This window comes from Notamacropus eugenii, chromosome 6, assembly GCF_028372415.1.
Source record: "Notamacropus eugenii isolate mMacEug1 chromosome 6, mMacEug1.pri_v2, whole genome shotgun sequence".
In the NCBI taxonomy this organism is placed as follows: domain Eukaryota; kingdom Metazoa; phylum Chordata; class Mammalia; order Diprotodontia; family Macropodidae; genus Notamacropus; species Notamacropus eugenii.
The window spans coordinates 59,570,600-59,594,801 of NC_092877.1; the positions used below are offsets into that span (position 1 = coordinate 59,570,600).

General features: G+C 39.7%; 1 protein-coding gene across 6 annotated transcripts in view; it reads left to right on the top strand.

Annotated features, from left to right (window-relative positions):
* PPP2R2C (protein phosphatase 2 regulatory subunit Bgamma) overlaps nt 1-24,202 on the top strand; it is a 399,818-nt gene that overhangs the window by 346,885 nt on the left and 28,731 nt on the right. For all 6 annotated transcript variants that reach the window (XM_072620180.1, XM_072620183.1, XM_072620181.1 and 3 more), the window contains one exon: nt 15,282-15,446. In XM_072620180.1, the coding sequence (XP_072476281.1) occupies nt 15,282-15,446 (165 nt within the window). The remainder of the gene's footprint in view (nt 1-15,281; nt 15,447-24,202) is intronic.

The window sequence follows — 24,202 nt, forward strand, 5'->3', positions numbered from 1 at the left end:
AATATAAAAGTTGTTGAATTGTCCACTTTACTGTTCTAATACAGATGTAGCTGCCATAATAGTAAAACATTGACCAACCATAATGTTAAAAAAAATAGGGCCGTTTGGGTCAATTTGATTCACCCTGTAACTTAGGGTTAGCAAAATAGTCTTTTTGCTTTTTCTAACTCTTGTTGGGCGAAATCTTGATAAAATCCTTTAGAACATTTTCTTACCCAAGAAGGGGAAGGCAACAGGAATTTATTAAGTACTTACTATGTGCCAGGCATTGTGCTAAACACTGAAAATACAAAGAAAGACAAAAACTAGTCCCTGTTCTTCAAAAACCAGACATTTTAATGAGAGAGACAACCTGCAAATAACTGGATACCTACAAGTTATCTGCAAGTTAGATGGAATATAATCTGAAAGGAGAAAACACTAGTTACTGAGGCAGCTGGAAAGGCCTCCTGCAGAAAGTAAGATTTGAAATGAATCTTTAAGAGGCATTCCATGCATGGGAGGATGGCCTATATACAAGCAAAGAAACAGGAGACGTGTCAGGAATATTGTCAGTCATCCAGCTAAAATTTATTAAATGTGTCTAAAGGACAGTAAGTGAGACTCTGCAGTTGGATCATACAGTAGCCATAAAGAGTAAGACTCTAAAGGAAGGGGCTAGGTTATGAGGAGCTTTAAATGTCAAGTATAGGAGGTAATGGGCAGCTCGGTGGCACAGTGGATAGAGTACCAGGCCCAAAGTCAGGAAGACTCATCTTCCTAAGTTCAAATCTGGCCTCAGACACTTCCTAGCTGCATGACCCTGGGCAAGTCACTTAACCCTCTTTGTCTCAATTTCTTCATCTGTAAAATGAGCTGGAGAAGGAAATGGCAAACTACTTCAGCATCTTTGCCAAGAAAACCCCAAATGGGTTCTTGAAGAGTTGGACACGACTGAAAAATGACTCAGTAACAACACAGGACTTTATATTTTATCCTGGAGATGTTAGGGAATGATTGGAGCTCAATGAGCAAAAGGCTGATGTAGAACAACATTTAGGAAAATCACTTTGACAGGTAAATGAAGGATGAATTGGAGCAGTGTGAGCTTTGAGGACGGCAGACCAGTTAAGAGGCTATTAACATTATTACAGACAAGAGGTGATAGGTGGTGGCCACATGAATGGATTGAACCGGATGTGTACAGGATATATTGTGAAAGGAGAAACGCTAAGATCCAAGAATGGATTGGATGTATGGGATAATGGAGAGTGAGGAATCAAAGATGAAGCCAAAGTTGCAAACTTGGGGTGACAAGGAGAGTTATCTCAGATTCAGTTGTTTTTCATTTGTACCCAACTTTTGTGACCCCATTTGGGTTTTTCTTGGCAAAGATACTGCAGTGGTTTGCCATTTCCATCTCCAGTTCATTTTATAGATGAAGAAACTGAAGCCAACAGGGTTAAGTGACTTGCCCAGGGTCATATAGCTAGGAAGTATCTAAGGCTAGATTTGAACTCAGGAAAATGAATCTTCTTGATTCCAGCCCAGCGTACTAACAGTAATAGGGAAATTCTGAAATGGGATTTGGAGGGAAAAATAATGAGTTCTGTTCTGGATATGTGCAACCTGAGATGCCTACAGAATATTCAGTTTGAGATATTCAAAGGGCAAATTAGGTAATGCTAGGCTGGAGTTCAGGAGAAAGATTAGAACTGGATATATAGATCTGGGAGTCATTTGTGTTGAGAAGGTAATTGAAACCATGCTGGCTGGTGAGATTATCAAATGAAACAGTGTAGAAGGAAGAGAAATGTGGGTCCAAGACAGAAACACAAGCACACACACTCACTATGAGTAGCCAACTCCTGTAGTATCTGAGGTTCATTGAAGTTGGGAAGAATCCCAGTCTGATGTGTAATATATTAACTTCCTCTTAAGTCACATAATAATCACTTGCTGCCATTACTAACACAGGGAGAATACTAGGAAAGAGTGCTTGATTGAGAGTTGAGAAAATGAAGGTTCGAATCTCAGCTCTTCCACTTGCTAATTAGGTGGCTTGGGGCAAAGACCCTTTTCCTCTCTGAAACTCTGTTCCTCAATTTGTAAAACGGAGATAATATTATATATAAAATAAAAGAATAAGAACATGTATCCAAAAGCACTTTGTAATCTATAAAGTGCCCTCTGGATTTCAGCTGAAGTTATTGATAGTGGTAATAATAACATTAGCACCACAAATCATAGTGAATTGGAATGGTTTTATGAACTTTGTTAACAGTGGAGATGGATCCAAGTTGCTGTAAGGCAATGGACTTCAAAATGATTGAAAGTTAGATAGAAGACAGTGCTAGCACAAATATATGAAACAGTAATACGTGAATAATTCAGTCTGCTTTTTCCAGGGGGAGGGATTCTCTTAAATAAGTCTAATTATTCTCATTCCCAAGTGATCACGGTCTGAAAACCTTGTAAAGTGCAGTTTTATGAGTTTTGTGAGTTAAATGCATCACAACAAACATAAAATGAGGGAAAGGGGGTAGTGGGAGGAATAATTTGAGCCTATAAAGTAAAATGTTCCTAAGTAGAATTCAGAATATGATCTATGAACTGGGAGGGAAATGGTCATGTACTCAGTAACTTTTTTTTACAGTATTGTGAAATGAGTCTATAGTAGGCAAATGTCTGCAGGGACTTATAAATCAACATTGTGTTTTCTCTTCTACAATTCCATTTGATTAGCAAATTCCATTTGTAAAAAGGAATGTGTTTTTCACATTTATGTGATTCTTGGCCATTCTGCAAAATCTTACCTAGCTACCACCTCCTCCATGAAGCATTCTCTGATTTCCCTTCTCCCATCTCAGAAGTGATTTCTTCCCACTCTGAACTTCCACACATTTTGCATCTCTTACTGCATTTTCATAGACTATTATGTATTATAGTTACATGTACAGTGTCTTGCCAGACTCTAAGATTCTTGAGGACTCAACAACATCTCTTAATCATCTCCTTCATGGAGTGCTTCACATTGTGTTTTGCACCTAAAAGATTCTCAATTAATGCTTGAATGGAAGGAATCCATGTGGGGAACAACATATTACTCATTTCTTAAGATATCGTGCAGATGCCTTCTCTCCATAGTTTTTATTTTTTCATTTTTTATTTATGTTGAGTGACTTGTTCAGAGTCACACAACTAGTAAATGTCAAGTATCTAAGGCTGGACTTCAACTCAGGTCCATCTGATTCCAGGGCCAGTGTTCTATCCACTGGGCCACCCAGCTGCATAGTTATTAATAACTCCCAAATCAGTTCCCAGTGTAACAGAGCAGAGCATTGTTTTCTCTGGAGATGAAATTGTCAAATACTTTTAAAACCCAGTTGTTGTTGTCATTTTAATTCCATGTGCTGTGAGCCAGGGATAGTCACTTCAGCCCTCGAGAACTGTGTTGTGTATTTGAGGGCCAAATGTGGTGCATGAAATTAGTCTTTGGAAGTAATTAAACTTCCCCTTAAGTAAATTAGAAAAGATAATTAATTGCAACCAACTGGGATACATTTGTAAACGACAGTTGAGTCTTTAAACAAAATGTGTTTGATATTTTAAAAGTTAGCACATTGAGAACATCTACCTGCTGTATTTGAGTTCTCATATCCTGGTCTGAGGGATATTTAAGGGCGCTGAAAGAAACCACAGATCTAAGAGCTGACCAACTGTTCATGATTTTTGAAAAAACCCTGGAGAAGAGGAGAGGGTGCCACTTGGCTAGGAGCAGATGGTCCCAGTCTTCAGAAAGGGTGAAAAAGGTGGATTCTTGTCTCAAAGTTTGTGATCTTTGATTCCTGACCCCCTTCTCTTGAATGATTTGTCTTGTGGATTATTAAAGAGATACTTGGTGAACACTTAAAGAGGGAAATGTAGCGTAGTGTAGTGTAGGGAAGAGAGGTGCATTTGTGTTCAGAGGACCTGGATCACTAACTGTGACTCAGGACCAGTCACTTACCCTCCATGGGGCTCATTTTCCTCACCTATAAAGCAGAGTTACTTCTAATTCTATATCTATCATCCTGTAATGTCATAAGGTTCATTAATAAGAAGACATTCCAGACTGATTTCATTTTGGCAGTGCCTGGACTGGAGAAGGCAGTGTGGTTTAGTGGATAGAGGGCCAGCCTAGGAGGTAGGAAGACTTAGATTTAAATCCTCCTTCTGGCATCTAACAGTTGTGCAAACCTGGACAAATTTTTTAATCCCTTAAAGTCCCAGGTGACTCTCTTAGGTTATGAGTCACAGGGGTATTTCTGGTCTATGTCAGTGGATGGGGGAATATCACACCAGAAGTTATTCGTATTGATGAAGTAACAGATCTGGATGCCCCATGTCCCTTTTCTTCAACCCCCATCCCCTCCCCCCAAAATTGGTAGAAAATGTTTATTCTATAGATATAAACAATCTGGATATCATTGAGACATTTTTCAAAAGTTTCTCAAGATGGAGATATGCCTATCCACTTAGCTACAACATCTTTATATCTTTTGGTTTAATTTATAGACAAAAAATGTTCAAATCAGACATGATTCAATTGCTCTGGGAAGGCATTGAGTTGTTGGACATTGGACAGAAGTGTCACCTTTAGAATACTAATAGTTAATGTTTACAGGCAGTCTAAACATTGTGCCTGCCCATTTCCTCTCTACTCTACTAGCATCCTGATGGAAGTGAAAGGAAATGAAAACTCTAGGACTAAAGGTTATTTTTCATTTTTCTTAGGTCATCATTGCTAAAGGATTCATCTCCCAGTGGCTAGCCTTCTATTAACGAGTTTTTTCATCCTGAGCATAAGCTGTTCCTCGGGTAGCACAAAGGGTCAGGATCCTTGTTAATGTGGTAGAACCTTCCAAAGCTCATCACTCATGGCGATAGCCTTCAGGAACCCTGAGTGACCCCCGTACTACAGTGAGGCATCAAGATTGTACTTTTATGGAGGTGGGACTAATACACAAAAATAGAAAAGTCTGGAGGAGGGGGAGAGTTGTCAGTGGAAAATGATGAATTCAGTTTTGGTCATGTTGAATTAACATGATGGTAAAAATAATGTCCCCCTTTTAAAGGGGAAGGACACTCCTTGAAATGGTTGAGTCAGATTGCTAAAATATCAATCCCATTATCCAATCTCCATGTTTTATTCCTAAGTTTGGAATAGAAAATGACCATATATTTTAAACAATTTAAGAATTTTTAAGAGGCAGTGTGGTGCAGTAAACAGAGCAAGATGACTTGAACTCAAGTAGTGCTAGTGATACATGCTAGCTTCATGACCCTCAGCAAGTTAGTTAAACTTTCAGACCCCCCACCCCCAACAACTTTCCAACTCTAAGTTGCACATCAGTGGATAGACTTTGCACACTACAATTTGCCTCTGCCAATGGAATCATAGGTCACCCGAAGAGACTGGGTTAGGATATAAGAAACAGTTCATGGAGAGAGCCCTGGGGTTTTTAGGTACTGATCCAGTGTAAGAATTGCAGTCCCAAAGGCCATTCATCCCTGTCAGGTGTCATTGTAGAGTACACTGCATTACCAGGCCCACAGACTTCTAATCAGAAGCACTAGATCATTACAGCCTTGCATTAGCAGCAATTAGAGGTAGCCAGGCAGTGAGTGGCATGAGCCTTCTGCCTCCATCTGTGCTGCTGGGCTTCAGACGGGTTCATAGAGGTTGCAGGTATAATCGGGGTGCTCTAGGTCTCCAAAAGAATGCATTGCCTGGTGCTTAAATCCATTGAAGTGGTTGAAGACAGAGAAATTGCCCATAATTGTCCTAATGATGATGAGAGTGGTTAAAACCTACAGACAGGCCATCATTTTGCCTCTGGAAACACCCTATAATCAAGCCAAAAGGCCAAGTCCATTAACCTATTGATAATCCATTCACCAACCAGTGCCTTTGAACAGCAGGCTTGCAAGATAAAAGATTCAGAAAATTGCTCTCTTACTGGACTCTAAACATCTGGCTCTCTGCCTTCTTACTTGGGAGAGATAGGTCGTTATGGCATCGACATGCCATGCATGGTGTTGAATTCAGAATGGATGAATTGACTCAGACTTTTAGACTCTGAAGGAGCCTTATAGATTATCTTGGCCAAACTCCATATTTTAGAGATGAGGAAGTGGACCCTAGAGAGGGGAAGTGATGGGCCCGACCAGATCACAAACTCAGACCTTTGGATTCCTAGTCTAGGACTCTATGCATTACTTTGAACTGCCTTCCTTTGCTAGAATGTTGCCCTGTGTAAATGAGGGGCTATCTGTGTGATTCTGTCCTCTGAATACGTAATGAAGTAGAGCATACTGATTAACCAAAATCACAACTTAAACATTGTTTTTCTTGTACTCCTGTGCTTGGGAAAACACCACCAGCAAAAAACCAAAATAGAATAAAAATAAGGTGATGTTTGCTAATCATTATAACAGCGGTTGACATCTATCTTATGCTTTATGGTTATAAAATGTTTTACACACTGGGCTCAAAATCTGCCACGTGCTGTGATACCTTGGGAAGTCACTTAGCATCTCCAAGTTCATTTTCTTCTTTATCTGTAAAATAGGAATGGTAGTATCTACCACAAGGCTGTTGAGAGGATAAAATGAGATTGTATATGTAAGGAGACTGCTATTTAATCCTCATAACAACTCCAGGGGTGGGAGGGTTAGGTGCAATTATCACTCCATTTTATAGATGAGGAAACTGAGGCATACAGTTATATGCCCAGTGTCATATAACTCATTATTGTCTGAGCCTGTGTTTGATCTTAGGTCTTCCTCATTCTAGGTCCAGAGTTCTACTCACTATGCCAGGACCAAGACAAAACAGTATCTGGTCTCAAGGAACTTAAGTTCCTTGTACTGGGAGGTTTAATAGACACAAATAAATAAGGGAATGTTTAGGTGGCATGGAGGACTAATAACTGAGGTGGGAGAAATAAGAATAGGCTTCATGGATGAGGTGGCATCTGAATTTGGACTTGAAGGAAAATGTGGTTTTAAAGAGGCAGTAATGAGGTAGGAGGGCAGATCAGGAAGGAGGACCAGCTCGTGCAGTTGAATGGAGTTGGGAAGATGGAACATCAAATTTGCTGAAAACATACTTAGTCCAGTTTGACTGCAATGTAAAGATTGTCAAGGAGGGCGTGAGGTGGGGAGGGAGGAGAGATATAAAATCAAGATGGGAAAGTAGGTGGGAGCCAGCTTGTGGAGGGCCTCATTTTGTTTTTAACAGAACAACAATTTTTATTTCGGTGAAATGTTAAGAGAACAAAAAACCATTTCACAGAATGACAACTTTAATGGCCAATTGGCTGAAAAGCATGTGCTTAGTATTTATACATATAGCAATATGTCGCTAGGGCCGTGGATCCCTGTGGGCTCTTCTCAGCTTGGTTTTTACGCTGAAATCCAATCGGTATACTCTGCTTGTATATCTTATTTTCCAGAAATAGAAGCAATACTTTATCACCCATGCAAGATTAGATCTTATTCACTAGACTGTATTGATAACAATTATTAAATATTATATAACATTTTAAAGTTTAAAAAAATGCCTTCCTCAAAATATCCCTGTGAAGTACAGCGTACAGTATCCCCATTTTAGAAATGAGGAAACTGAGACCCATGGAGGCAAAGTAAGTTGGTCTCAGTCACACAACTAGAAAGTGGAAAAGCTGGGATTTACTCTAGGTCTTCTAAGTCTTGAGTCTAGAGCTCTGGACTCTCTAGTTCAGCCTATATTATTGTGACAGCTTCCTTGATGGTCTGCCTGCCTGCAGTATGTCCCCATTATGAAGCATCTTTGGTACCTCAGCCCAACAAATCTTCTTTAGCACCATTTTCACCATGTTACCCACCCTGCTCAAACACTGGATGGCTCCCTGTTGCTTGGCCAAACAAGCAAAAATTCTTTAGCTTGATTTTTAAGGCTTTTCATCGGTTAACCTCATCCTAATGATCCAACTTTACTTTTTATTCTTTTCCTTTCCATGCACCCTCTGTTCCAGTCAGTCCAGAATTTCTCAGCACCCTCTGCATCCTTCTTTTTGTGAAGTGTGAAATTACAACTGAACTTATTAACCTTAAAAAGTACTTCCTATGATTTAGAGTTGGAAAGGATCTTGAAACATGGAATTTTAGGGTTAGAAGAAACCATAGAGATCAACTAGTGAGCTCTCTCATTTTACCTATAAGGAATTAGGTGAATACAGGAGAAATGGACTCATACATTATAAGTATCAGAGTCAGTATTCAAAGCCAGCTCCTTTGATTTCTAAATCCAGTGTGCCAATTCCATACACCAGAGGTGTCCAACACGCAGCTATCTCAAATTTGGATTTTTTACCAGAGTAAAATGTAATTGGGAAATATTTAACAAAAGAAATAAAAATGCAATAAAACACAGATAGCATTACATTTTAAAACTACATCAAAATCTAGGCTACAGGAATACTAATGTATGGATTGGTTGTCTCGACAGTATTATCAATTCTTTTCTCCTTCCAGTTCATTCAAATAAGTAATAAGTAGTCATTAAATACTTATGGTGTTTGGAACATTGTAATTTGTGCCAAAGAAGATAAAACATTTAGATAAGACTTTGCTTCTGTCCTTATGGATTATTAAAAGAATATTATTATTATTATCATTATTAAGGGAAATACACAGAGAACTATGAAGTACTGAAGTCTACTTGGGTAGTAAGTCAGAGCTGGTTAAATATAAGGAAGATCTTCTTAACAATTATAGCAGGATTAAGTAAAAAGGGAAGAGATTTTGGGCAACTAATTTCCCTGTTTTGAATTTCAGGTTCTTGTTCGTTTAAGTAAAGAAATTAACCTAGATAACCTTAAAGGTCCCTTCTAGCTCCATTTCCCCCCCTCCATATATAAGGGAAAATTTCCTAATAACTAAAGCTGCCCCCAAATGAAATGGGTTACCTCAAGAGCTAGTGAAATCCTTCTCACTAGAAGCCTTCAGGCAGTGTTAGGAGGACCACCTGTCAGGGCTGCTGCAGAGCAGTCCCCTACTCCAATACAGTTGGATGGACCATTTGGATGCCCCTGTATGGTCTCTTCTAATTCTAATACTGCTATTTTTTGACCTGTATCTTCCCCCAAGGAACATGTAGTCTAGTTGAGGTCCAAAGAAACATCTAAAATGATTAGAAAACTAAGGGTTAAAAGGTTAAAAAATCTGGGAGCAACAGCTCAGAGAACATGTATAGTAATAAAGGAAGATTTTACCAAAGGAGGTGACATGAGCTGTCAACTTTGACAAATGAGTAGGATGTGGCTGAAGAGAGGGTACAGATAACTCCTGAGGCAATGAATAATATGAACAAAATTGCTGTTGTTGTTGTTGTTATGTTCGTCCTTTGTTTTCAAAGAAGACCATGACATCAAAGAAATGATGACATGACTTGCACTTGACTTTGTTTTGAGTGAGGAAGGCCTGTGCGAGGTCACCAGCCTCACTTTCTCCTCCAGAGCCATCTGGATCCAGTGACCAGATATTCATCAGGATGACTGGGGATGGCCCAGGGTGCACTGGGAGACCTTGACCTTTTTAGGCTAGGCCTTTTCAGGTACTCATTTAGAGAGAGGTAATGCTCATTGAGTGAATAAGAAGTAGTCAGGGAATGACCCTGTTAATGAGCAAAAGAAAAAAATAAATCAAACTGGGAGGGAAAGAGAAACTGTTACTATTGATAATCCCTCTAAGCCAGCCATTAAGTGGAACTTGGGCAGGGACCTATTGTTGTCCAACCTATGGGCTTCAGAGTGCACTGAGTTTAAGGTTTTGGGAGAAGGAAGGAAGGAAGGAAGGAAGGAAGGAAGGAAGGAAGGAAGGAAGGAAGGAAGGGAGGGAGGGAGGGAGGGAGGGAGGGAGGGAGGAAGGGAGGGAGGGAGGGAGGACATCTAGCCAGTAAATCCCAAAGGAAGGGGAGAGGGAGACAGAAGGGAGAGGATGAGCTGGGTCCGCACTCAGGCAGCTCAATCTACTCACAGGTTGTATATGAACAAAATTATGAAGACAAAAAAGTGTGGGATACGTTCAGAGGTGAACAGTTGGTAGAGAAGAACACACACATATGAAGAATTAAGACTGATTAAGTTAGAACTAGATCATGGAAAGCCTTGGATGCCCAACTAAGGAAACTGGACTTTATTCAGACTTATGGGGAACAGAGGTGCTCAGACCACAGAGGTGCTCAGACCACATCTAGAATATGGCTTTTTTTTTTTTTTTTCAGTTTTAGCCTATGCATTTTAGAAAGGAAATTGATAGACTGGGAAATGCAGAGAAGGGTGGCCAGCATAGAATGTACACTTGAAACCATTCCATGAAAGAATTAAATGAAGGCACTGGAGATGGTTAGCCAGGAAAATTGAAGATGATGATGATGATGATGATGATGATGATGATGATGATGATGATGATGACGACGATGACGACGACGACACAATTAGTGCTTAACGCTTTGCAAGGTTCTTTCCATGCATTGTCTCATTTGATTCTCAAATAGCTCTATCAAGTTTAGTGCTGGGAGCATTATTTTCCCCATCTTACTGATGACTTAGAAAGTTTAAGTGAACTTGACCAATGTCATATATAAATGTTAGAGATAATATTTTTAACCAGATGTTTCCGGGGTCCATGTTGAGTACTGGTTTTTACTACATATCTGTAGCCCTGTTTTCACTACATCTCACTACTCTCAATATTTTGCAAAATGTTAAGTGTGAAACATATTTGCTGAATGGATGTAATTAGCTTCCTTCAAATAATAGCAGTGACCTTTTGTGAGCTCAGGAACTGTCTTTCAGTCTTAGGCAGACGATAGAATATATTTCTGAAAAGCTAAAATGACAAAGCCATGGAACTGTTTCTATTAAAAGAACTCTAAGCCCATTCTTTGTAACCATGCTGAATGGAACATTAAGCATTAATTAAATGTTCTGAAGTTATTGGCATTTTGTAAATCATTGCAATTCTTTCTAGACACACTTTCAAGTTAACAATTCAGAACAGTTTCAGACCAACCACAAGCATATGGTGGGATATGTTTTAACACCAGAGTATGTTTTATATAGATATATGTATATGTATGTGAATATACACATATGTGTGTATATATGTATATATGTGTGTATATGTATATGTATGAGAGAGAGATACTCATAGAGGGAGGGAGGGAAGGTTTGTTGGTTCAGACTTGTAATTTCATCAACAAGCATTTATGAAGTGTTTATTTTATGGTAAGCACCATGCTCAGTGATAGGGGTATACAGAAAAAGGAAAAAACGTGGTCCTTTCCCTTAAGGAACTCACAGCATGCAAGTAACTGTACATACAAAATATACACAGTGTAATGGGTTATAATCTTAGAGAGAATGAACTAGGGAAGGCACAGGGGAAGTGATGTGAGAATCAGAAAAGGCTTCTGACAGAAGATGGGATTTGAAATGAGTCCTTAATGAAGCCGTGAAAGCCAAGAGGCAGAGATGAGTAGGGAGAGCATTCTCTGCATGGGGGACAGCCAATGGGAAGGTATTAAATCTGGGATGTGGCAGTCGAAGAAAAGCAAGTTCATTGACACTCGATCATAACATCCGTAACGGGGACTGAAGTGTTAGAACACCAGAAAGTCAGGAAAGGCAAGATTCTAAAGGGTTTTAAATGCCAAACAATGCATCTGTATTTGTTCTACGAGATAATAGGGAGCCATAGGTGTTGAGAGTCCCTCCACTGATGTCAGTTATCAGTTTATCTTTGAATTGTAGTCTTAGAGGACTATCTGGTGGTGTTGTGGGACTATTCCATAGTCACCTAGGCAGAGTGCGTTGCAGACATGAATCTGGGTCTTCCTGATTTTCAAGGCTGTGTTGAGTGTATTAGCTTTCTCTTTCTCCCTTAACTTCTTCCTCCCTCTCCCTTTTTCCTCTTCTCCTATCCAATCTCTTTTCATCTTCCCCTTTGTAACTTAGAGATTTCCCTAAGACACTTAGAGATTACCTTCAAATAGCTGCCAGAGCAGGACTAGAACTCAGCTCTTTCTGACTTCATGGACTAACCTTTGTCCACTATGCAGCTATCACTCTCAGCATAATCAGTCTTTTTCTCTTGAACCTGTTAAACCAACTTGGTGCCCTAGGGAGAGTCCTGGTTGTTACTTACTGGCTATGTGACATTGGGCAGATCTTTTCAGTTTTCTGGGATTGCTGGCTCATCCCAAGTTACACTATATACCTTACGGGATTTCTGTGATAACCCACTGAGATGTATGTAAAACACTTTGTAACATTCTGCATTATATCCACTGAGATGTTAGAGACATTGTAATACTTATAGCAGAAATGTATCTTAGAGACCATGTAGTTCAACACTTGACATTGCCCCCATGGAAACTGAAGAAATTGAAGTCTGTAAAGGGGAAGTGACTCACCCAGGGTCATAGCCTGAAAATAGTAGAGTCAGGAGTCAGACTAGTCTTCTCACTCTGTAGTCAATGCACTTCCCAGGGCACTAAGTTGGTTTTTACAGGTGTCAGGAGAACCAGATTTGTAATAATTGAACATATAGAAATATACACAGTGCTGCATCTCAGGTAAATGCGAACTTTAGGTGGTGGTGATAATGGTAATGACATCCATTAAGACTTCTGTGGCAGCCTTAGGAAACTACATCACAACACAAAATTGTTTTTGTAAAGGACAACTCATAGAATCAGTTATTATTACTTATCTCTTGGGAATGAAGGCCTCATGTGGTCGTTCCTCCTCATTTTATAGATGGGGAAACTAAGTTTCAGAGAAAAAGGTATTATATGGTATGTATCTTCCAAAGTGCCTAACATAGCACTGAGCACATTGTTAAGTGCTGACTATGTTCTGGAAACCCATTAAACTGTAAATACACATTAGGCTACTTACCTCCCTGTCTGTCCAAAGAGTCGTCTTCAGTTTGATGAAAGATTAGATATTATAGTAATTATTTTGACAGTCTTAACTGAGTTTATTTAACTTAATGATGTACTTTGGACTAATATTCAGTCTTTGCTAAAATGGGACAAGAAAGCTGCTTAAACACTTGCCCTAACATAGCTCTAATCCTCCTACTGAACAGAAACCTACCTCTGTAACACTGATCCATTCTTTCTAGTTCTGCTCAGACAAATCATACAGAGCATGTCTGATATCTCTTCTGCATGACATATCTCCAGATATTTGAGAACATCTGTCACGTCTTCTCTTAAGTCTTTTCTTCTACATAAACATAGTTTAGAACAGAGGTATCAAACACACAGCTTACAAAACCCCAAAGTGGCATCAGGCTAAATTGTAATTAGAAAGTGCTTCACAAAATAAATAAAAATATAGTACACTGTACACAATGTTAATTTGTGGTTTTCTAAGTCAGTATGTGGCCTGCATGAATCTGTTCCTATTTGAGTTTGATACCCCTGTTAGAAGGTAATCAACATCTTGCAGCTTGGTTGTAGCTACTATTCCAGAACATATTCTAATTTGTCAATGTTCTTCTAAAATCTTAGCACCTAGAATGGAACACATTTCACACCATGATCTCTTTAGTAGAATTACAGGGCTTTTCAGTTTTCTGGGCTTCAGTTAGCTTATCTCTAGTTGTACTGCATATCTCAAGGAACTTGTGTGATAATCCACTGAGATGATATATGTAAAAAAAAATGTAGTCAAGCTCAAATGTAGTGTCCCCAAAGTTTTAGTGGAATTAAAACTTTAAATGCCCCTGAGATTTTGGGGATACCCTGTACTTCTGCCTCCTCATTTATTATCTGCCTTTCTCCATCTCCATAATGTTGCTCATGCTTCCCTTTCCCCACCTCCCACCATACATGGAATGGACTCCCCACCTACAACTTTCATCTGTTGAAGTCCCTTCCTTCAAGGCCTAAGACTAAGTACTTCTTCCATAGCCTTCTTTCACTTCCTTAAGGTAAATGTCATTTCTCCCTTCTCCAGTTTCTCCTGGTGCTTTGCCCGGATTCTCTTTTGTTCTTATTTCCCTCAGTTTATATCGTAGGTATTTGGTCATACATCGTTTCTTTCATCAGACCATAAACTGCATTAGAGCAGCGGGACTTATGTTGTAGCTACCACTGCAGCTATGGGACCTAATTTGAACATAGTAGGTACTCACTCCATATTTGTTTAATATATGTTGAATGAATGAAGAGTAGGGGATTGGTAGTGAGAACTATCAAATTCTTTAGTGTCAAATATTTATACTGAACATAGTTATATCTTTATGACAAACATAAATTCTTCATTGGTGGAGGGAGCCAATCTCTCTTGAGAACTGTAAAGTCAAATATCTTTCAATGAAATATACTGGTAACCTGGCATATGTATTACTTGCCAATTTAGAAAGTACATTTGTAATCATCTCATTTGATCCTCACAATAGTATTATTTCCATTTTAGAGATGAAGAAATAGAGGTTAAAGGACTTGCCCAAGGTCACATGGCTTGTTAGTGGCAAAGCCAGGACTGGAATTCAGGTCCTATTTCTCCAAAGGCATCCACAGAACATTCTACTATATCATATTTCCTTTCTCATGCAGACAATGGAACCTGAGTAAATTGTGGGAGGCAACATGGAGAAATACCAAGAACCTGACCTAGATGACACAAACATGAGTTTAAATTCCCATGAGTGCCACTTACTGGCTGTGTGATCTCAGACAAATCATTTCATTTCTCTGTCTACATAATCTTAGATTTAGAAGCATTATGATAAGAGTCATGTAGTCAAACCAAAGCATCCTTTTAATCACATTGCCAAAAAGAAACCATCTGACCTACATTTAAAAACCTCCAGTGAGAAAACGGCTTCCCCATCCACAAAATGAGGGAGTAAGAGTGGGTGGTATCTAGTTCTAAATATGGTGGCAGGATCTAGGACCCTACTCAAGTCTTCTCCTCACCTGGGCTCCCACTTCCCTTATCTGTCAAATGAATAGCTTCCGCTTAATTTCCTTCCCCCCAACTCTGGGATCTCAGAGCATTTCAGTGCCTCGGAAGTTGATAACCATTGAAAAAACCCTTCGAAAAGTAACAGACTTTTTTGAACAGTGTTATGCAAATGCCAAGGGCTATTTATTTGCTGTTTTCTCCCTTCCTGATGGTCATGGGTTGACAGAATAGCCCAAGGTCATCCTTGGCTTCCAGATGGTATATCTGTCCCTTAACCTAGTTTCTCCCCAGACATTGTGGACATCAAGCCAGCCAACATGGAGGACCTGACTGAAGTGATCACCGCCTCAGAATTCCATCCCCACCACTGTAACCTCTTCGTCTACAGCAGCAGTAAAGGATCCCTGAGACTGTGTGACATGAGAGCATCGGCCCTCTGTGACAAGCACTCCAAGCGTAAGTGGCTGCCCCTCGCCCCATTGCTCCAGTAGTCTTTGTCCTCTTGCCTGCAGGGACGGTGGCCAGGATCTTAGAGGTCCTAGGGATGGCATGATCTTAGTCTGGGAAAACTTCACAGCTACAGCACAGATACCAAACCATAATTAGATCTTCCTTGTGTGCAGAAGGGAGAGTTTGTGGACACCTTTGTTCCTTATGTTGCCCCCGAGATCTAGATGTTAGTACATGACTGTAGCACAGGTGTCTGTACTGTGAGGATGCGTAGAGCCAAGACTTTGCCAGTTACCTTGTATCCATGGAAACACATAGCCATTATTATCTAACATTCTGAAGAACCATAGTGTTGCAGCTCAAACTGACTTGAAAGATCATTGAGCTCAGACCTCTCCTCTGTCCCCTAACCCTAATGATGTGCATAGTAGCACTTCTCCTCATTGCTCCCAGCAATGGCAGTGTGATCCCCCAAGGCACTTCAAGCTCTTGAAAATACTACACCTACAACCATAGTGGCATGTTGATTGACTCAGAGCCTTTGGGACTTCCCAGACCAAAACTTCCTTCCCAGGCCAACACTTTCTCATATGGGTAGTCTCCACCTGTTAGAAGCTATGTTTCTTGTGGGTGACAAGTACTATCTCTTGTATTTGTATCCCCAGTCTGTGGCAATACAGTAATATGTACTTAAGAAATGCTTATTCAGGTTTGTTTGATGACAAAAGTTTATAGATCATAGATTTAAAGCTTTGAAGGACCATGGAGTCATCTACATGTAATACAACCCCCTCATTTTATATCTGAGAAAGCTGAGATTCAGGTTAAGTGACTTGATAGTAGTCACACATATTAAAAGGACCAAAGGACTTGAACACAGGTCCCTTTGGTGGGGCAGTAGGTAAAGTACTTGGCCTAGAGTCAGGAAGGCCTAAGTTCAAATATGACATCAGATATTTACTAGCTGTGTGACCCTGCACAAGTCACTTAACTCTATTTGTCTCAGTTTCCCCATCTGTAAAGTGAGCTGGAGAAAGGAATGCCAAACCATTCCAGTATTTTTGTTAAAACAAAATAAAGCAAAAATGGAGTCATGAAGAGTCGGACATGACTGGAGAACAAGTGAACCACCTCTGACTAAATCTAGCACTCTTTCCTCTTTTCCATATGTCAGGTGTAGACACTAGCTGTGACCATCACAGCTCAGCAGGAGCAAACTGTGAAGGTTATTCTGACACTCACCTTCCCTTCCTTCTCCTTCAGTCATTCCTTACATAACTTGCTTCCAGTGTCTAGTTCTTACAGATAGGTGCTTGGGGGACTTTGGGCATACCTAACATTGAGAGGCCATCTTGTCCAACCTCCTTATTTTCTAGATGTGGAAACTGTGACTCAGAAAGAGGAAGAAATTTACACATAGTCACATAGCAAGTTGGTGGTGGGAGAACCAGGACTAAAAAAAGTATTTCTCGGTTTCTTGACTATGGTTCTTAGCACTGCACGTCTTTGCCTCTTCTCCAAAGCCAGGCCTTTTTCTCTCTGAGTCAGAGCCAATCTCTGATCACAACTGATGGGGATGGGAAGTAAAATTCTTGGCTCTCTTGCAAGGAAGGGAAAGTATTTTATTCCTGGAGTGAAAGCAGGTCCTGATGGATATTGATTAAACCCCATTTTCCAGACCCATGAGTTAGAAAATAGCCATTTAATGTAACAAGGCTACTTGGACCTGGAGTCAGGCTCTTTGAACTCGATAAACAGTGATAAGGTCAGTTTATAGAACCTGGATGACATAATAGGGAACAGAATTGAACATGCTGGCTCAGCTGAACCTACTAAGAGGCATGTGCTGTGATAAGCAGATTATCTGTGGGACCACAAATAAAGGGTAGTCTAAAAATAGAAAAGCAAAAAGCCATTCTGGAGAATCCTACAGAATTTCAGGTACAAAGAATTTGACTTTACCATCTGGTCTAAACTATGCCCCTCCAAGTATCACCACTGCAATATAGCCCATGACTGACTGAACTCTTTATTTTGGCTTGAGCCAGATATCTCCAGATGCTACCCTAACCTTCAAGGCATAGATCAAGTCCTTTTTTTTTTTCTATGAAATGGACTATTGTGTGACTGCAGGGTAGTCACATTTTGAGCCTCAGTTTCCCATTCTGAAATGGGTGTAATAAAACTAGCCCTGATCATCTCATGAGATGGTTTTAAGTCTTAATGGAGACATTTGATGTGAAAGTGTTTTGGCAAAAGTACAAAGTACTTTGTTACTACTTAGTTGGCACCATTTTCTATCAGTCAGTGACTATGTATTAAACACCTATAACATGCTGGGAATTATAAGGAGTATTAAGAATTAAAAACATCTTGGGGTTCTTATTATTAAAACATCTTGATGATGAGAAAAGAGAAGACTTTGATTTAAATTTCTGGATTCTGATACTTTTAGCTCTTAAGACCTTTTGCTAATCCTTTCATTTCCTTGGGCCTACTGTAAAGTAGGAATAATTACACTCAAATTACCAACGTCTCAGGTCCTGAGCAAAGCATTTTATAAACTGGAAAATGCCTGTTATAAAAATGTGAATTTTTATTCTTTCCTTTAGTTGGAAGGACAAGGGTACTGATGTTCCTATTTGTTCTATACTAGCTTAGGTTAGGAGGTCCCTTTGGTGAGAGGTTTCCCTATGATCATTGCCAGCCTCTCCTTCCCTCAGACTTATCTTTGGATTCTTAGGGAGTGTTTGGTTCTACCCTTGTCTTTTCACTCATACCCACTGAGTGGTCAGGCATTAATGCTCCAAGGTTTTCCTTGGTTTTGATGATCAATAAAGCAAGGTAGCTTAATAGATAGAACTCTGGACTTGAAGTTAGGAATAATGGAGTATTTCCTAGCTGTGTGTGCCAGGGGAAATTTTTTAATCTCTTTCAGTTTCAGTTTCTTCATCTTTGACATGAGGATAATGAGAACATCTAACTTGTGATTGTTGCTGTGAAGATCAAATGAGATATCTAAGGTGCTTTCTAAATCTTAAAAGGTGTTAGTGGTTGTTGCTATTTATTGGATCATTGCCATCATCATCATCCTCCTCTTCATCATTATCCTCTGAGCATTTTCTATGTCGTTCCCAGAACAGCTCAGAGAAAAACAAAAACTAGCAGGAATTGATTTGCTTATTACTTTGTGGATAGTTTGTTTGCCTTTAAATCTTCCAAAACTCCTCTGGACCTTGCCTAGTAACCGAAGGTTTCTTTTGTGTAGACCCAGTTGACATTGTTTGTCACCTCCACTCAGAGTTGAAGACAGGCAAATAGGGAACAGAAATAAATGAATCTGCCCTCTTAATGCTGAATCATTTGCAATGCCTGTCTCACTGTCAAGTAGAACTCCAAAAGAAACATCTCAAAACATAAAAAAATCTTTTGATGCAATAGAGAGAGTTTATTGAAAAAACTCAGACCCAATATGTCAGTTCCTGATACTGTCATATATAGGTCCAGCTTTTGGATATTGCCTGCCATGCCTTTTGCTCTTCAAACCTATAGTAATACTGTTTGGGATGGGGCAGGTAGGACACCTCTAGAATGACTGAGTATCTTCTAAGCACATTGACAGCTGATTTGGAGCAGAGAGGCAAATTATCAGGGGGAGGCAGAGCATAGTCACTGCAAAGCTAAGAGATAAAGAGAAGGGAGAGTCACCTCCAAGCCAGAGACTTTGAAAGAATTGAGTATGACAATTCCCATAGGAAGTCGCTGTCCAAGTAAGAAAGTGAAGTGTCAGTTGAGGAGCTGTGAAATAGAGGAATCAATCTCCTCACTAGTTATTGGTTTTGGTTAATAGACCCATTGATCAACCCTGTCTTGGATGTTGTATGTTGACTTGACCTTGTGGTTTTTAAAGGGACACTGGAACAGAGCCTGCACAATTCCCCATTAGGAAATGTGCTTCAGAATGCCTCGAAGTAGTTTATGGTATTGCTTTGGGTCAACAGTGTTTGAAAAATAGCCATTTCCCACTTCTTTTTCATAAAATTCTGTTGTGGGGCAGATACACTCTGGTCCTCTGTGTTTGATCCAAGCTATTACATCTTCCCTTCAGGGTCCCAGCAGAGCCTGTGGCATTTGGGGCTTCTTTTTCTTCTCTCCTGCCATCAGCTTAAGCCACTGTTAGCTGTGTTTCCCCACTTGTTGTCTGTCCTTCATTCTTGAAGAGGACCAATGATATCATGAGGGTGATGTCTTGAATTGTGCATAAATTGGGTAGTGGGACAGAGTAAAGTCTTCAACCTCACTGTCTTCTCCAGTCATGGAAGTCCAGTGGCAAGACTTTTTAGGGAAAAATGACTAATGCTCTAAGTTCCATTTAACCACATCGATTCACTTTTACAAAGGACTATTTACTTCAAAGATATTGCAAAAATAAGAGTACAAACATTCTCCCAACACCTCTGGGGGCATACACACATATTGCCTCATTCTCAGTCTGTGTAGGAGTAGATTGGGGGAAATTAGGTTTATAACTTAGTTCCTACAGAGTATTAATCTCACCAAATTTATATCTAGATGGGAAACAATAAAGAGCCACTGAAGGTTTTGGAATAGATAGATCACATGATTGTTGTGGTATCTAGAGAAGTTTACTCAGATCGGCTTCCTAACTTGTTAACCTTACACCTGGAGGCCTATACTTGCTCTCTGATGGCATGGGTACTTGAATTACCCCAGAAGTGGGCTTTGTTCTCCAAGCAGAAAATATTTTCCATCTTTTTATCATTATTGTTCTGAATGATCCATCTTAAGGCAAGAAAGGCTTGCATTAAAATGAAAAGCTAAGAGAAAAAAGGAAAGTGGAATTATGAATTGTGAGGGGAAGGGGATGGAAAAAAAATGAAGCAGTAGGGATCTGAGAGAATTGTAGTAGGTTGAAGCAGTGGTTTGTGCATTGGAATGCCTTGCTTCTTGGGGCAGAACCACCATTTATTAATGATACGTGACCTTAGACAACTCCCAAATTACAAGGTTGGTTGTGACGAACTCTGAGATCACCCCTACACACACAACACACACACTCATTCCCACCCCAGGCTTTATTCTAAGATTCTACTTAAGTTCCTTGATATAGCAAAGAAGTACTGATACATTTAGGAATTCCGTACAAGGGTATTTAAAAGGAGATGCTTTGGTTTCCTAAAGAGTTATCTCAATCCCTAGGAAGGCCAGATAAAGAGTTGTTTCTGATGTAAGTCTGTACTACCTCTTGGGATCAAAAGTCAATTATTAAGTACCTATTATGCATCAGACACTATGCCAGGCACTGGGGATACAGATTCAAAGAATGAAACAGTCTTTACTCCCATGGAGCTTGGCTTCTGATGAGAAAAAACAACAAAGATATGTATAAATATATACAGAATTAATTCAGTGTAAATATGAAGTAATTAGGAAAAGCGGGGAGAGAGGGACAGTCAGGAAGATGATAACTTGACCTGAGTCTAGGGGGAAGAGAAATATTCTGGGAGGGATGCTGAGTCATGCATTTTCCATACCTTTTACAGGTACACCTCTACAGGTGAAAGAGTATTATTTTCAAGATAGTATTATATAGTGGATAGGGCACTAAGTTTGGCATCAGGAAAATCTAGATTAAAATCCTGCCCCAGACACTTACTAACTGTAACTTCAGGCAAGTCATTTAACCTACTCCCTTAGTTTCCTCAACTATAAAACAAGAGGGTTAGACTCAGTGCTGTCCAAGGTCCTTTTTAGCCATGACCCTATTTGTCTGCTCAAACTTTGCTTACCTGGGTAATCCTTCTGCTTTTTCTCCCTTCTTTTCTTCTCCTGGAAATCAGAACAGAAAAAAGGAGACTGGGTCTGAAATTACCTAAGCCTAGAGCCAAGGTCCCATGAGCACCTCCATTTTGTCATCTGTAAGATGAACAGCTGATACCCAAGGTCCCTTCCAGCTCGAAACCCCATGATCCTGTGATGACTCCTGGAATGTGGTCTGTTCCTTAAGGGCAGGAGACATTTTCATTCTGTTTGAAGTTTAACCAGGACCAAGGACCAGTTCTAATTCCATACCCAGTATAACGCTTTACACTGGGTGGGCATGCAATGAATCTGAGCAGACAACTAAAGCAGCTACATTGCTCTGTCTATGGAATTGCTTACTTTTCTTTTCTTTTTAATTGTCCCTAAACAGGTGGTACTTGAATAAAACTCATTCCTCCCATATGCTCATAGCAATCGCCTAAAAGCTGTTTTGCCTCAGGGTAGCTATTTAAAACATTGTCATTTTTCTTACTGAAGAAATTTGGTCTGTATTCTTTTTTCCATTGGTGACCTTTATATTTCTTTGATAAACATGAATAGAAGTTCTTAGAGTTGAAGTTAAAGGAAAACCCCCCCACAAACAAAACCCTGAGAATTAGTGAGTACTTTTAAGAACCAGACTCTACCCAAAAGGATCAGACCTTGGATGAGTCTCTTAAGGAGAACCTCAGGGCTCTAATCTATAAGAAGAATTAGTGGTCTCTTCAGTCTTCTATCTATGATCCAATGATCCTATGAATGGTGGAGGCAGCATCCCAAAGGATGGTTATGACTGAACAGTAGGAGATTCATTAGGACACCGTTTCTGTGCCTCTATATGTACAGATAGTCCACAGTGAACTGTCCCTCATCAGCAACTAGGCATCTAGGTCAATCTTGTGCCATACTGAAAACCTGTAGTCCCCTAGTCAGCCTGTCTCAATCCAGCCTGTTTCCCATGGGACCAGGGAGCAAGCCAGAGTCCTGTACTCTCAGTAACTGATAAAGATTATTCTGCCATTCAAACACAGAGTTGCTAGACACACAAAAAAGTCTGTGACAGATGGTCCTGGGCTGGTTTTGCTAATTAATATTGACTTTTCAATATGAATGATAGTTATTGTGGGGTGGCAGAGAAGGAAGGAAACCTTGTCTTTCCATGTCAGAATCTTGCCTTGAGTTCCTGTCTCCATCTTCACACAGGTGTTTTCATTCCATGGCTGAAATGAAAGAGATTGAAATGGAAGGAAAGGCAGTAGGGGAGAAAGGGTATAGTGAGGAAGGGATATTTTTGTAATTAAGTAGGGATTTGGAACCAGCTCTTTTGATCATTGACTCACCTGAACCACTCTGGGCTCTGATAGGGGAGCAGCTTCTGCCTCACTTCCTGGTCACCAGCTACACACCCTGTCACCTAGAGTATATCTGTACACTGCCCCTCCCCCATTCCAGCTCCCATTTGTTGATTTTCTCCTCTAGAATGCCCTCATTGAAGGCAATGACTTTTTGTATTTGCTCCCCAGCCCAAATAGCAAAGAGCCTGGTATATAGTAAGTGCTTAATAATTGCTGTATTTATCTATTGAAGGCTGAAGCTCAAAAGAATCTTAGAACATAGAATGTTAGGAGTTAAAGGGACTTTAAACTTCATCTAGTCTAACTCATTTTATAGATGGGGAAACTGAGGCTAAACAAAAGTTAAAAGACTTGTCCAATGGCATTCAGCTAATAAGGGAAGGAGTGTAGAACTTGAACTCAAATTCAATGCTACTTGTAGAATAACTTCGCTTAACAAAAGATCTTTGATAATGTTGAACAAAAAATTCAATTCAATATTTAAGACCTACTCTGTATAACACTCTGTACTGATAATAGGGATGCTGCTCTCAAAGCATTTACCAAATGCTAGAGTGATGCTACATGTACACAAATAAATATGGCGCTAGACAGAGTATAGTTGGGGCAACAGAAGAGATCCAAGAAAAATGCTGTTAAAAATCAAGGAGACACAGGCCAATTGGTCAATGAGGGCACCCAAAGAAGGCTGAGCTGACATGTGAGCTGGATTAAAAGGAAGAGCATTTCAACAGGCAGAGGTGTGGGAGGGGTACAAGGAATTACAAAAGGAGATCACGTTCTAAAGGAGAAACAACAAGTAAATATCTATGGATGAACAGGATATCAAAGGAAAATATTGGAGATTGATAACACAGGGAAGCCTGAGAAAGGACTTCATTGGTGAAGTGCAGGGTGAAAACCCCTGCACACCCCGTGGGCCTGTCTGCTAACGGTCTTGATTTCTGTAGTGGTGGAGTCAGTGGCTCTGCTACTATGTCACATTGTGACCTTGGGCAAATCACCTTTCCTCTCCAAAGCTCAGCTTTATGACCTGGTAAAATTAAGGGGTTGCCAATGCATATTCACCTGTGGTGAAGAGCTGTCCTGACTAATGAGGTGATATTAAAAAATTGTAAATTTTATGTGCCCACACATGCAAATTCTATATTGGTAATGTTTTGTTTTTTTTTTTAAATATGGATTAGGTTTTAGACAACTACTTTATGTAAGAACTGACAAAGAGCTATTTGCTTTGTATAATTTGAACTGACTTTAAAAAGCATTGTAGCAAATTTATTCAGGTCCCAAACCACACAGTTAGCAGATATGTATGAAATAAAGCATGCAAAACAATTGTATTTTTAGATATATCTTTTAACAATAAACAAACACAAATAGAATGAAGGGATTTGATCTGTAAGTTGCCTTCCAACTTTAAATCCTATTTCAGGCTTGACTTATTACAAAATAAATTCCTATATGTTAGAGAAGGTGGGATTTTCTGGTATTACAAATAGGTGCTGGTAGGAAAAGTATTTAAAAAGTGTGATTCCCTGTCCTTCTTCCACATGATCTTCCTCCATGGGTGTGCTTAGTGATGAC